Raw genomic sequence first — 12,815 nt, 5'->3', positions numbered from 1 at the left:
ATGGTATTGACCATCAGATACATCAATGTAAATTGATATTAAAATGAGAGATTTTTCTTGTTAAAGAGTGCTTTAAGAAACTTTGCAGTGATTGAAACTTCGTCTGTCATTTTAATGGCCGTTCGATATGCTCTGGAAACACTGAAGTTGCCTTTTTATACTCCTGTCATTTTAAATTGATATAGTTCTGTACCCAGTTTGCTCACTCGGTGACCAGAAAAAAACTGTTTTTATTGCTACTCTTTGTACGCGTATGGATAATCTCTTTTTTATAGTTCTCCACCCAAGAGCTGCGGTCAGAGTCGCCCTGTGAGCTCCCTCTGTAGCTCACCCCACTGAAATAACAGCAAAACCACTGGTCTCCAAACACACCTGCTTTTCATTTCAGCCCCGCTGATTATAGTCTCTGAGAGAACTGAAGTATTGAGCTGAAGCTCTGTAAGCTTGAGAAGAACTTGAAATGAATCCAAACGTGACGTTCTTCGAGTGTGCTGCTTTATTTCTAAGGTTATAATAACATTGAGCCGTTTATAATTACTCGCAGTGTTATTAGTGCCATAGCAAGCGCCTTTTATAAGTACAGATGTAGTCTGATTGACACACAAAACAGCTTAGCAACTGCATAGCAACACACCTAGCAACCGTCCAGGGCGCCCTAGAAACCAAGCAATGCCCTGGTATCACCGTAGCAACCACCCTAGCTCATTTTATTAAAAAATCGAGTTATTTCGTGAAAGTGCTTTCCTGCAAGTTATTTTGTAGGCTACATTATATCATTCATAAGTGATTTTATTCTGTCTGGTTCATCGTAAAGGTTGACAATCTGCTGTAGTTGGAAATCAATGTTGGAGGACATGAAAGAAAATTGTCAAGCTCCGCTTTCAGGTTATGATAAAGTTGTCCGCATTGTCTCCGTTGTTTCATGGGATTAAACGGACGTTTTGTCTCGGGCTGAAGTGGTCGTTATATGCCACCATGGTTGATGGGGTCTTCAAGCTGCACGTACCAGCAACGCCTGGAAGATTGGCTCTGTCATCCCGCGATGGATGGATGGAAAGAAAGAAATAACCTTTGGAAAGAAAGGGCACTCTTGGGAGATTGAGAGCAGATTGAGACAAAGGAGAAGTTCAGAAGTGAAGATGTTATAAACCCGCTCTTGACACATCTGGTGGACGGGTACTTCTCACGTAGCAGGTGTGAGGTATTGGAAAACACCACTGATTTACAGGTTTACAGGTCCAGATTTGCCTCTGGCATCAAATCACGTGGTTTTCTACGCGTTTGGGGTGTTAAAAAGTGTGAAACAAGCTGAATGTAGAGCTTATGTCTTCTATAACCAATATGACCTGCTAGATATGTTCTCAGCAGGTGTTCTGGTTCTCCAGTCGCCTCTCTTGTCAGCTTGGATTGGTTGGTTTGTTTTCCCCCCTCCTTCAAAAATCAGTGCTGTGTTGTCTAATGTCCAGGGTAAAAATGGCTGAAAAAACTTTTAAAGTTTTAAAATCAATGCAATCCTATAATCACCAGAACACTTCCATTCATGTAAGTGAGATCAAGTTCTAATGTAAAGAAGTTTATCGCTACTGTCCTTCTGAAACCATATTTTGTGAGTTTTATTTTTTGCCAGAATTCATTATTAATAGTCACCCTTTATGTTTGTCACTGGGTCTAGCAATATAACCAATAAAAAGTATTAAAAAGCGCTAGTCAACTTTGACAACACAGTATTTATACAGTATCATTTAAAAAGAACAGTGTTTTTCATGAAAAACAGCGAATTTGGACAGCCGAGGTTTCAGACAGCAACGTTATTTTGAAGTCGAAGGGTGCAGCAAGTCATCACTTAATTAACAACAGAAATGCAAACATATCCAAAGACAGTTTGTGTCAAAAAAGACTTCAAAATGAGTTTTTATTTTTGTCAAAGTATGTTGATTTTACTTTGAGTTGAATAAAAGATCCTATAAAAAACCTTCTCTTGAAGCTGTTTGAACCAAAGTTGTTGTAGAAGCATTTAGGTGGACCATCAATTCTCATGAATTCCTTGCAGTTATCCTTCAAAACAGTTCGGGCTGGATAAAAGTAAAAAGTTCACATTAATTGATCGACTCACGATTTTTAATGACTGGAGAAGACCACGTTTGTCTTGTTTGAAGGCCGAGCACATGAAACGTGCCTCTGAAGGTTGGCTGTAAGGATTAAAAGAAAAAAAGAAAATGAAAGCGTTTGAAATAAAGCCATGCATAATCATTTCCAAGTGTTTTCCTTTGCTGTAGTTGGTGCGAGTTCTTCATCATGTGTGGATGAATTTCATTCACGAAGCTTTACTATTTAAGTGTTGATTTACGCGCAATGAAGGAGGCATTTTGGCATTATGTTGCCATGGAAACTAGTGCTGTATTTGTGTGGGGACAGTACCCTGCGGTCGCTGCTCGGCTCTCCCTTTTATGAGCGAGTCTGCCACGTTGCTAAATTGAAAAAAGCCCCTGAAATGCTAGAAGCATGGATGTCACTCTCGCTTTCTCACACTTTCCCCCGGGGAGAAGAAAGTCTCCTCGTCAGCCTCTTATATCTGAGAAACTCCCTTCATCTTGTTCGCAGAAGACTAGTGTGCATGTTGTCTATTTGGAGTGACTAGGTTTTCATTTTCCATTCCAATTTTACACCAAATTGTATCGTATAGGCTCTGCCCTTATAAAGAACGTTAGTGGTAGCATAGAGCAGATGGAATCAGATGGTAGTTTGGTGACGTATGATAATACAGAGAAAGGTTTTATAGATCAAAGGATTATTGGTCAGATTAAAGGTGTGCATCACTTTAAGGGACAGTTCACCCAAAAATAAAAAGTCTGTCTTCATTTACTCAACCTCGAGTTGTTCCAAATCTGTGTAAATTTCTTTGTTCTGATGAGAAACATATTTGGAAGAATGCTTGTTACAACCATTGACCTTTGATGTCAACATTGATGTCAAAAGTGCCCCAGAACTGTTTGCTTTCCTACATGAAATGGATGTGGATAATATTATATAAAGATATAATATAGTTGGCTTAGATTATATTTTTAATTCTAGAAAGAGTTGGATGAGCGGTGTTTGAGTTTGTAATGAAATATTTGACTTTTAAAGACTTTGGTATTTGCCATTTGCTCCATTCTATTTATTTGTATTGCAATACTGTATATAATATAATGTAATATAATATAATATATTATAATGTAATGAAATGTAATGTAATTGTTGCCAATTGATTAATTCATAAAAAGTAATTAATACAATGGTACTATAGTAAATAGTAAGTTTGTCTACAAAACGTTGGTAATGGAGACCCACTCGAGTCTCTGGTCTGTGTTATGAGGAGGGTCTCTGTTGGCTGGCTGTTCTGGTGGTGGGTTATTGATCTGCCTTATTCAATATGAGCCCAAGACTGCAGACAGAATAAAAAATACACTAACAGCAACCATTCGTCCCCATGGACCAGAGCATTAAACACACTCTCCGAACATGTCTCTCATCCTACACCTTGCAGGAGAAAAAAACTATACAAGCTCTCTGCTCCTCATTTTTCTCTCACTTGCGTTTTCTCCCTTTATTCCCATGATGGTCCTGCACTTTGTCTGAAGGTATCATATATAAAAGCTATTGATTATCCTGAGTCGAAGGGACACCAATCACACCGATGTAAATATTTGATAAGGGAGCCATCTTAGATGAGTTCCATGTTGTTTCTTTGCTTTTTGTCAGTTTTGCTCGTGGGGAAGAGGTGCAGTCGATTAAGATGCTTCTTATGTTGTTTGCCTATCAATAATTTGTGATGATCTTTTTTTACCATTCATTATGCAAGTCTCATCTTACTGGTAGATTATTTCAGTTAGGCTGTAATGGTCTTGGACAAATGTTACAACCTTTCAATTAAAGCCACAATGTGGAATAATTTTGTTATGAAATATCCAAAAATCACTTGCACAGTGTGATATATTTCATGCTGTTGTGTACTTACATTATCCCAAATGTTCCCAAGAATGTGCAAATCCAGAGAAATTCCTATTTAAAATAATTTCCCGTCCCTTGTCTCACTTGTATTTGTCGCATATCAGTGACTTAATATCCGCTGCTCCGCACTACCCTCAGTTTCCGGTTATAGAAACTACGGCAACACGAAAATATGTAGCCAGTAACGTTACTTGTAAATGCTGTGGGTTCATTCCAATTTACTTTTTAAACGACGACTGTATGACTGTTTTAAACACGTAAAACTGTGTAGCATTTCGCTACCAAATCAATTGACAAAGTCCAATATCAGTCGCGGGATAACGTAGCATTACAATCCACATTTCTTGCAAGCTAAGTCACTACGATGATATAAAATAAAATTCATTCATTACCTCGTCTGTGAACATGATGGGCGATCTCCCTACGCCTCTGGATGGTGAAAACTACATGTCCCATAATTCCACTCTCCTACATAACGTCATTTAGCTTCGCCTTTTGTTGTTGTTTCGAAAGTGCGCCATCTAGCGGTCTAAATATTCCATATTGTGGCTTTAATCGGGGCAGAAAGCTTTTTCTGAGTTGGTCCTTCAGTATCATGTAAATGTTCTTTCGTTAGCGCTTAGCAACCAATTTGCCTTGTTGCCAAGGCTCTGACCACTTGGGTTCCACAAAGTCCAGAATTTCCAAGGGTTTGGCAGGGAAAACATTTAGATGGCAAAACCGCAATATATACACACATGTGCATACCATTTCATTTTCAGGCCTGGTTCCAGACCACCACGGGGTCTTCGCAGCTCTTACCACAAACTGACCACCAGAGGTGATGGAAACAAAGCTGTCTGAGATGTGTGGACCACATGTCCTAGTTCATACATTAAAGTCAGTGTTTTAGTACACCTCGCAGTGCACCATTACTTACTGAGATCAGACCTAGGAATAATTTAGGTCAGTCCCAATTTGTGGCATTTGTGCCAAATCTAGTAAGCCTGTTAACATAAAGCCGGTACAGACATCTGTGCCTGAGTACACATGTTGTATTTGTGTTCAGCAGAGAAGCAGAAACTTAGCAGTACCCTAAACTCTCCAGAAACTGAGGCAGCGCTCTGAGTATTTATAGTCGTGTGGATTGATAAAAGTAGAACAAGCTGGATGACAAAATGAGAGAATTACAATTCAGCACGTTAATTACCAATGAATTACCAATAAAGTGACTTTATTTACCGCATGTAAAGGAGGAATGCTATAAAGCATCTTAGCATTTAAACAGTCAAAAAGTCCCTTTCACCTTTATTTCCTGCGCACTCTTTCTCCGTCCTCCTGACGTACACGCTTGCGTTCAAGTGCAGAGAATGACGAGTTCCAAAATTCTGCGCCGTGCATGCTATATGCGGTGATTTAGATTATCTTACTTTATTATTCTTTTTTTGTATCATGCAGCGCAAAGTTCAGTCTAAGTAACGAAACGGTGTACACATTCATTTGCGAGTCATCTGCGGGTGCGTGCGGAACATGCTGCTTCTCTTTACCGGTCTCGCAATACAGAAGACGCGGAGAGACGCGATCCTGCGCTGGGTCATAGCCACACCTTGCGCTCATATACGCCGGGGGTTTCGGTACCCAACCCTAAAAATGTCCCATTTCTTTGCGCCAGCAAAATGATTATTTATGATGTCAAAATGGCATGATCCCCATTGCATAACACTTCTGCAAAGATTCGACTGTGAGATTGGTAGTCAAATCAGGCTCCTAATATCGAAGCATCGAATCTTTGACTATTCGGGGTCACCCCTAATTTACTCAACAATTGATTTCTGATTCCTTTTACCCCAAAATTATTGCGGATTGCTGCTTTAACCGGCACCCATTCACTTGCATTGCATTATGTGTGCCGGTGCTGTTCGGTTATCAACATTCTTCAGAATATCTTCTTTTGTGTTCTGCGGAAGAAATAAAGTCATACAGATTTAAAATGACAAGAGTGTGAGTAAATGATGACAGAATTTTCATTTTTGGGTGAAATATCACTTTGAGAGATGAAAGTTATGGTGCATTTGATGCCGGGTGTAATTGTTGTTCTAAAATATATGATTTCATTGTGATTTTTGCCTGCAATTTTTACTTGCGTGACTGAAATAGCTGCCCAAAGGTGTTGCAAACTTCCTTAAATTGACTTTGGTATCGGCTGTGTAAAGGGTTCCGAGTCATGTCAAATCGACTCGGAACTAATCAAATCCTGTGTGACATGAGTGAAAGACGCTTATGTTGCAACCTTGTATGACCTCTTTCACACCTCTTCATACCAGTGTAGTAGCAGTAAAGCTCAGTTAAAGATGTTGATTTATTAATTAAGAGGGACAGCTGTCTTATTGATCATGAAACATCTACAGCTTTTAATTAATGCTAATGTGGTAGTAAATCAGAGCAGCGGTTAATGGATTTGTAGATGGATATGCTCGAAAGTGTAAATTATAAACAGTGTGCTGTAATGCATTCTGCCCATTGATTATTAGTGTTACTGTTGTTTAGCAGTACAGTGCAGCTTGCGCAGACAGATTTTCAGGTTTTATTTTGGGGCTTTTGAAACTTTAATTTAAAACAGATAGTGGAAAAAGGACAAGAAAAGGAATGAAATGTTACCAGCCATGCTCGGGCACACCAACCCAATGTGTTCAAGCATGTGTGCTAACCTACTTTTCTTGATGCAGAGAATTGATATCTATACAGACAGTTAATTACATTTTCCAGTTTTGTTTCTTACTGAAAAGAAGCACAAGAATTAGAGATACATTACGGGCTAATGCCTAGTAGGGTTGTTTTTGTTTTGAGTTATTAATTACAAAACAGATTGAGTCAGCCGCAAAGTCTTAGCATGACATGCTGTTGCTAAATAGCAAACGACACCTTTCTAAACCACGTTCACCTTTAACTGCTTTCAGAAATTGCCTTCGCTCTGCACTCCATTAGCACAATCCAAAGTTCACCATTAGTTGCTTGGGAAAAAGGCTCTCTCTCCCTCTCTCTCCACCTTTAAGGGAAATATGTCGGAGGCATTGTGCTGTGGTTGATCGGACCTGACATGTTTGGGATGTGTTTGCAGAAATATAGGGTTTGCTTTTAGTTCAGGGCCAACATGGGAGTCTGGCACGGCGTCCCTGAGGGGAAGTGCTCTAACGCACATACACCAATCACTGACTCGCTCGGCTCAACCATAACCCAAGTAGTTGTGTGTTTGTGCGCACACGAACGCGGCTGCCACGTGCCTACGGTTAGCCTGATGCTGAGCCCCGATGTTTGTTATGCCTCGCTGGAGAAGCTGACTAGAAATGAAGACCTCCCTCAGATAACATCTCCTTTTCTCATTTGTTCACATCTCGTCTCTAAGTTTTGTCCCATCTCTTCTTGTTTCTTGGTGTGTCCTCTCTTTTTGTGATATCTCAATTTTTTTGTTTTACTTTTCCATTTTCTCGTCTTGGCTCCTCGTGTCTCCATTTAGTTTTATTCTTCTATCATCTTGTCGCTTCTCTTCATGTCTCAGTGTAGTTTTTCCCTCATCTCTTCTCATGTTTTAAATTCGTTTTTTTCTCCTTTTCTCGCCTCATCTCTTCTCCTTGTCTCAGTTTCTTTTTTTCTTGCCTCTTTTCCTCGTGCTTCTTCTTGTCTTATCATCTCAATTCAGTTTTTCCTCATCTCGTCTCTTCATTTTTCTTCTCATCTAGAGTTAGAATGGCTACTGTAACTTTAACACTTCTAGACATGAGATTGTGGGTGGATTTGTCCCTTTTTGACCCAACCGTGGGTTGAAAATCTTTTTTTGTGTATTTATTTCACAAACACACCAATTTGTCACATTTAAGTTAAATTGAGCTTTCTCTATTTGATTATGACATGTGCTCCCAAAAACATCATTTTCCTTTTCTTTCTCTTTGATAGCATGTCGGTCAGGCTTCTACAAAGCTTCTGCGATGGATGCATACTGTGTAAAGTGTCCCCCGCACAGCTACTCCCATCAGGATAAGGCATCCGAATGTGTGTGTGAGAGAGGCTTTTACAGGGCAGAGATGGACTCGCGCTCTATGCCTTGCACGAGTAAGCCGAGCTCTCAAAATTGCCCCAAAATTTAATATTATGTTTAATTTAGATAAATAATCATTATTATGGTTACTTATGTGGTTATACAGTGCATGATAACCGTGTAAGTTTACAATTGCTGTGGTTTATGTTCACATTAACCAGGGCCGCCCTCAGCACCCGGCAACCCGGTTTCCATGGTGAACGAGACGGCGGTTACTCTCGAATGGAGTCCTCCTCGTGACAGCGGTGGCCGTGGAGATGTCACCTACAGTGTTCACTGCAAGAAGTGCTCGGGTGAAACGAGCGCCGGTCGAGACGGCGAGAGGTGCGTTCCCTGCGGAAACGGTCCACGCTTCAACCCGAGGCAGTTTGGCTTGATGCATCCCAGAGTTCTGATCACAGAACTGCAGCCCCACACAAATTACACCTTCAGTATAGAAGCCCTTAATGGAGTCTCGGATCTCAGCCCCAGTCCACGCCAGCTGGTGTTGGTGAACGTCACCACCAGTCAGACAGGTGAGATGATTCACGTTTCAGTTCTTTTTTTTCTCTAGGAAGGATGTTTCATCTTATAGGAGGGCAGTAAATGTCAGTAACAATTTTACAAGGACATGCAATATATTTTTCTTATTTGGCCTTTTCATTTCTGTTACACGTGATATGTCACGATTCGTGAAATTGATGTATGTACGTTTTAAGGTTGCGGGTTTATGTAGCGCTGAAGGTCCTTCACAGCGTGTTTAAACATCCGTATGTTACACATTTATCTCTCCCACGCTTCGAAATCTCTTAAGGCTTTAGTCACAATTAATCTCATATCCTTTTCTTATATTGAACGTTACGCGGGCGTGTTGTCCTTCGAGTGCGTTCTCGTGTGACCTTTAAACCCACACTCATTTTACGCCTCGAAGCCTCTCATTGGTTGAGAGGAGGAAATGTCTCTTCTCATCTGTAGTATAGTATGATTCAGCTCCTCGTCAACACACAACGGGCGAGCAAGAATGAGAGAGAAAGACGAGCAAACAAGAGCGAGCGTCAAAGAGTAAGAAGTCCAAGCGGAGAGTCGCTCAGGATGCCTAGATCAACAGCCTCTCACTCTTATGAGTACTGACAGTGCTGTAACCGTGGTAACGCCACCGGAGGCGGGGACAGCTCGAGGTGTATGTCACACTGATTGGCCTACATTTCGAGTGCTTGGCCTCTGGTCCACGCCGCTTGAAATATTCAAGAGACTGTTCGCCGTGTGTCGAGAGCTCTTGGATGATGTAGTGGTTGTTTTGTGGGATGAGGATATTGCCGCGCGTGTTTTATCAGCAGGTGTGATTGATAGCACACTGAATATTTATAAATGCAAAGTGTGAAGTAACACAACATCACATGAATACATCAAATAGCGTTGACAGATATGTGACTTTATAAAGGACAGACAGAAAGCAAGAGGCATGTTTTACTTTGAATATGTAGCGAATTCGTAGATCATTGCGTTAGCACTAAAGGTAATGGGTTTGGTAGGGAACACACATAATGAAAAAATGCATATAAATTGCATTGTAAGTTTGGATAAAGGCATATGTCAAATGTGTAAATACAAATATGCCACATCAGATGTTTGTGTTACAATACCATCACATCACCTTTAAATGTAAAAGCATTCTATATTGCATAGCGTGTCACATTCCATGTTATATAAGATATTTGTGGCCTTTTTAACTCATTACAGCGATTTAAAACCTGAGGTTGTTTTTGACGCAAACCAATGTTGAAGTGTCAGCGTATCTGTTTGTTTATCACTGAGTGTTTGTTTGTGTACTCCGGTTCACAGTGTCACGTAAGCGCCGTAAGGCATATCCCAGTATTGCACGGTTAAGTCTTTTACGTTTCTTGCTCACACAGCTCATTAAAGATCGAAACGTCAGCTCCTTCATTCATCACGAGCTTCCGGGGCCCGAAACGGGAGGCCCTCGTTTGTACTCACAATCTGACACCATCATTAGCACCTCTGCTTCTCTGTCGGCTCAGGGCGGGCGAGAGTACCGCTGCCGTACCAACAGACATGCGAGGTACCCTGGCTCCTTGCCAGCTATGTAGTGTAGGGTGAAAATTACAGCCAACGCGGAATAATTTATCGCTCCCAAAAAAGAGAAGACTCTCGCTTGCCCCGCCAGACCTCTCATACTCTTTAATTAGAAGTGCAATTAATCCTCTTTTACATAGAAGATCAATCTCGATTCATCATCCTCTCTTTCTCTCTTTCAGTAAGTGTCATCTTAAAGGAAAGAAAGGGCACCGACAGTGTAACGCTGGCATGGAAGGGTCCAGAACCTTCTGATGGGACTGTGGTGGAATATGAGGTCACCTATTATGAAAAGGTTAGTAGCCGTGGTCTTTCTCAAGCGCAAACAACATCATCTCGGTGACCTTTTGCCTCTCTGTGGGTCTTTTCTGCTCTGATTGGGCATATGGCACAGTGACTTTCTTCAGACCCCCGGAAGAAGCTGTAATGTTAACAGAGACAGGCTCTGTTTGGACCCAATTATTATTCATGGACATTGAGTGCCTCCCGGAAACCCTTCAGACTTGTCACATTTTTGCTTGATGACATTATTTTTCACAACACTTATGTGTGATGTTATGTAAGCATGTGACACATGCGCTTTGTTTAGATAGAAAATCAAATGTTTGCCAAACATAACACAAAAGAGCACTTAAATCAGATGAATTACTATTGCAACAGTTATAGAAGAATAGAATAGAAGAATAAAATGAGCTTTATTGGCCAAGTATGTTTCCACATACGAGGAATTTGTTATAGTGACAGAAGCTCCACAGTGCAACAGAAAGACAGCAACAGGACAGAACACAGATGATAAAAAAAATAATAATAATATACAATAATATAGAAATAGGCAATGTAATGTTATTATGCCACAATTATGAAATAATCACTTTATTTAATAATTGTCACTTTACTGTGATTGTAGTCTGAATTGGAGTCCATGTAGAGGTATATACAGAATGTCTTTCCGAATGTCCACATTAGCTGTTTTTCATGAAATGGAAAAGACACTTTTAAAATGATAAAATACCATGTTGTCAAAGTTGATAAGCACTCTTTAATACTTTTTATTTGTTAGATATTTGTAAAACCCAGTGACAAACATAAAGGGTGACTGATACAAAGCATGAAATATGGAGATACAAGGTTTCAGAAGGACGGCGGCGATATGTAATTTATGAATTAAGCGGACAAAACAAATGACAATTTGTTTAACAATTAATTGTATTAAAACAGGCAATTCATTGCCATAATCGCAATTATTTATTGGACAATTAAATTTCATAATTGTGACTGCCCTAATCGCAATCAATACCATACACATCTAAACAAACAAATCCAATTTTATTACTTTCAAAATGTGAACATGACAATGTGAACAGTCAATCCAAATTTAAAACGTTTTATTCAGTACCGAAAGAGCTTTAGACATCATTCATGCTAGCTGTAAAGTAAGTGATTTCATGCCGTTAGTCACTCACGTCTTTTGTTGACACCCTCCTGTACCGCATTATTGGTCTGTGTGGCAGACAGGGTGACTGGTAATTATTATGATTTATTCAGGTGATTATGGGCTATGTGGCTTTTAGATGGAGCACACAGATGGACAGGCTTGGCCGCCGCTGTGTCCATGATCCGTTTGATGCTGTCTGTTTGGCCCTTAATAGATTTAATAGCACCACAGGAAATATGGCCATCCCTCTTTCTCAGGGTGTGGCGTTCCTGCCCGGAACGCTAGTTCTCCCCGTGTGCCTCTTTAGCGAATGGCTTACACGAAACAACACGGATATCAATAAGCCGTGAAATATTAACACGAGCACGCCGTATGGAATTCTCCGTAGGGTTGGAGAGTGGGAATTGGACAATGAGGCGACAACTCCCAGTCAATAGGATTAATTGAATTTATCTGGATAAATTCCAGTTACTTGGAAGCCGCTGTTAGTTGTCTAAAAATGCTGAAATCTGCTCTTTCTTTGGAGTTCATCAGACTTGGTGAAAAGCATTGTGTTTAGCAATTGATGAGAGCTGCTTGACTGAGCACTAAATTCCAGGGAAGCCATCCGAGCGAATTGATAATTGGCAATTGACTGATGTGAATCCAATCTGCATGCTTTGTTCTCGGGTTCTTCATTTGTTTCGCTGAATGTTGGCCAAATCTATTATGGATGATTCGGCAAAGTCTTGCTTTTACAACCACAAGGGATTTTTTAGGTTGTGATAGAGATTGAGCTTCACACTGTGTTCATGGGGCTCAGTTGAGTCTCACACTCACATAAATTGTATAATGTACCTTAAATGCACTGTAACTCGCTTCGAATAAAAGTGTTTGCCAAACGCATAAATGAAATTAAAAAAGGTTGAGCTAAAACCAAAAGTTTATTCACTCTAAAATTGCTGGGTTGTTTCAACAAGTAGTTGTGTGAAATATAGACAAACCCAGCCTTTTGTTTAAAATAACTGGTTTAAAATGGTTTCAAATGTTCATATTACCCCAACACAGGTTGAAACAACACAGCACAGGTTAATCTGAACTAGTCTCAATATACCGGTATTGTTAATAATTGTGATATTCAAAATCATGGTTTTTTACGCAACCGTAAAGCTTTTGGCAACAATAACCACGAAGTAAAAACCAGATATCGTGACATCTCTAATTTGAACCCAGCGGTTGGGTTTGTCCATATTTTACTCAACCATG

At 40.1% G+C, this 12,815-nt stretch overlaps 1 protein-coding gene across 2 annotated transcripts in view; it reads left to right on the top strand.

Annotated features, from left to right (window-relative positions):
• The window catches only part of ek1 (eph-like kinase 1), a 65,007-nt gene that overhangs the window by 26,153 nt on the left and 26,039 nt on the right, over positions 1 to 12,815 (top strand). For both annotated transcript variants that reach the window (XM_057322517.1, XM_057322516.1), the window contains exons 4-6: positions 7,921 to 8,076; positions 8,224 to 8,577; positions 10,318 to 10,430. In XM_057322517.1, coding sequence (XP_057178500.1) covers positions 7,921 to 8,076; positions 8,224 to 8,577; positions 10,318 to 10,430 — 623 coding nt within the window. The remainder of the gene's footprint in view (positions 1 to 7,920; positions 8,077 to 8,223; positions 8,578 to 10,317; positions 10,431 to 12,815) is intronic.

Source organism: Triplophysa rosa, linkage group LG23 (assembly GCF_024868665.1).
Source record: "Triplophysa rosa linkage group LG23, Trosa_1v2, whole genome shotgun sequence".
NCBI lineage: Eukaryota > Metazoa > Chordata > Actinopteri > Cypriniformes > Nemacheilidae > Triplophysa > Triplophysa rosa.
The sequence above is the reverse complement of the archived record's forward strand: the minus strand, read 5'-3'. Positions and strand labels throughout refer to the sequence as shown.